Source organism: Alosa sapidissima, chromosome 12 (genome assembly GCF_018492685.1).
Source record: "Alosa sapidissima isolate fAloSap1 chromosome 12, fAloSap1.pri, whole genome shotgun sequence".
Classification (NCBI taxonomy): domain Eukaryota; kingdom Metazoa; phylum Chordata; class Actinopteri; order Clupeiformes; family Clupeidae; genus Alosa; species Alosa sapidissima.
In genome coordinates this window covers 34999557-35002056 of record NC_055968.1, presented here as the reverse complement: position 1 = coordinate 35002056, position 2500 = coordinate 34999557, and the positions used below count along the sequence as shown (strand labels likewise).

Below are 2500 nucleotides of genomic sequence, written 5' to 3'. Positions count from 1 at the left end.
TTCATCATCTACACTAGTGCCCCCAATATCTACACTAGTGCCTTCATCATCTACACTAGTGCCCCCAATATCTACACTAGTGCCTTCATCATCTACACTAGTGCACTAGTGCCTTCATCATCTACACTAGTGCCCTCATCATCTACGAGTGAACTAGCGCCTTCATCATCATCTACTCTAGCGCCTTCATCATTATCTACTCCAGCGCCTTCATCATCATCTACTATAGTGCACTAGTGCCTTCATCATCTACACTAGTGCCTTCATTATCTACACTAGTGCCCCAAATATCTACACTAGTGCCTTCATCATCTACTATAGTGCATTAGTGCCTTCATCATCTACACTAGTACCCTAATCATCTACATTAGTGAGGTACTGTTGGATCACCTTCACGTCCTCTCATGCAGATGGTATTGAGAGTGAATGGGGTTTGAAGGAGGTCATAAACCCCTCTGATGAGAGGATGCTGCCAAGTTAAAGAATGAGCACAGTAACCACCTCACTCAATTTCATCCTTTAGCCTTTAGCCTCCTGGTTCTACACACACAGGCACTTGAGGCCTACTATTTCAAACAAATAAATCAATAAAACATTTCACATTGGCGGAGGATATAACTTTGTCCACTCTGAGCACCTGAGTGACGCCAAGGCGGGGAGCACTGACCGAGTTGATGTTGACGGTGGCGGAGGAGATGTGTGTTTGCGTGGCGGGGCTGGACTGCTGTGAGGAGGACGAGCTGCTGGCCTGGACGGTGAGGGGGGGCAGCTGCACCAGTCGGATGCCCTGGGGGAGGCTCTGTTGCCCCTGTTGCCCCTGCTGCTGCTGCTGCTGTTTCTGCAGGTCATTCAGAAGGCTGATGAGGGGGTACTGGGCCAGCTGTTGCTCCAGGGTCAAGGCGTCCATCGTCAGGGCCTGTCACACACACACACACACACACACGGCCACAGGCAGGCACACACACAAACGCACACGCACACACAAATGCACACACACACATAACTCTTTGTAAACACAGGCACATATAGACATCATATGCATATGACACACACACACAAACAAACACACACACACACATACTTATCGCACACACACACAAACAAACACACACACATACTTCTCACACGCACACAGGACCTATTAGTGACTGGAAGCCATGACTCCTCTTGCCAAAGGCCAATGTTTATGCTGTTCTGCACTAACCCAGAAATAACACACTACATGCACAGACACAGTGGGGTGCAGGAAGACCTCCTGACCACCAGGCGGAGGAGAGGCTGGGGGAAGGGGGGTTAACACAGCTATGGAAGAGACATGGATCGCCTCAGCAGCCTCCACATATCACAGCGTGCTGTTTCCTGAGACCAATAAACGGAGCCAAAAATGAAGGGATAATTTTACCGACTCTGCTCTCTCTGCAGGCCTGCTGGCTACTGCAGCTGACCTCAGTGTTATCCGGTGCTGGGTCCCAACCCTGGCCCTACTCTCCACCACTGAGCCTATGGACAGAGTTAACCTCCAATCCCAGACCTGTTCACTGCTCCTGGATAGAGTTAACCTCCAATCCCAGACCTGTTCACTGCTCCTGGATAGAGTTAACCTCCAATCCCAGACCTGTTCACTGCTCCTGGATAGAGTTAACCTCCAATCCCAGACCTGTTCACTGCTCCTGGACAGAGTTAACCTCCAATCCCAGACCTGTTCACTGCTCCTGGACAGAGTTAACCTCCAATCCCAGACCTGTTCACTGCTCCTGGACAGAGTTAACCTCCAATCCCAGACCTGTTCACTGCTCCTGGACAGAGTTAACCTCCAATCCCAGACCTGTTCACTGCTCCTGGACAGAGTTAACCTCCAATCCCAGACCTGTTCACTGCTCCTGGACAGAGTTAACCTCCAATCCCAGACCTGTTCACTGCTCCTGGACAGAGTTAACCTCCAATCCCAGACCTGTTCACTGCTCCTGGACAGAGTTAACCTCCAATCCCAGACCTGTTCACTGCTCCTGGACAGAGTTAACCTCCAATCCCAGACCTGTTCACTGCTCCTGGACAGAGTTAACCTCCAATCCCAGACCTGTTCACTGCTCCTGGACAGAGTTAACCTCCAATCCCAGACCTGTTCACTGCTCCTGGACAGAGTTAACCTCCAATCCCAGACCTGTTCACTGCTCCTGCCATCTAAGAGTGCAGCTTTAATTGAGCAAACACTCAACTACTTCTCAAACATGATCACTAATGCCTGGCAGAAACTAGACAACTATTCAATTGAGAGTGGGACTGCAGAGTAGGATTGAGCACGAGGACAAGGACGCCTATTTCTGAGCGCTTGTGAATATTTCCCAATAATGATGGGCAGCTACCAAACCCAGCGTCACTGCGTGGGCAGCAGCATGGCTGGTGAGCTGGCACAGGTGTACCCTGCAACACTGCGATGCTGTAGGAGGTTTCTAACGGGCACAGGTGTACCCTGCAACACTGCGATGCTGTAGTCGGTTTC

The 2500-nt window shown here is 50.5% G+C and overlaps 2 protein-coding genes across 2 annotated transcripts in view; both read right to left on the bottom strand.

Moving 5' to 3' along the window:
* Positions 1-2500, bottom strand: part of klhl26 (kelch-like family member 26) — a 21671-nt gene that overhangs the window by 190 nt on the left and 18981 nt on the right. The window contains exon 4 of the transcript XR_006035297.1: positions 1163-1166. The gene's annotated coding sequence lies outside the window, so the exon portion shown is untranslated. The remainder of the gene's footprint in view (positions 1-1162; positions 1167-2500) is intronic.
* crtc1b (CREB regulated transcription coactivator 1b) overlaps positions 1-2500 on the bottom strand; it is a 21662-nt gene that overhangs the window by 11275 nt on the left and 7887 nt on the right. Inside the window, 1 exon segment of the mRNA XM_042111540.1 lies at positions 668-916. Coding sequence (XP_041967474.1) covers positions 668-916 — 249 coding nt within the window.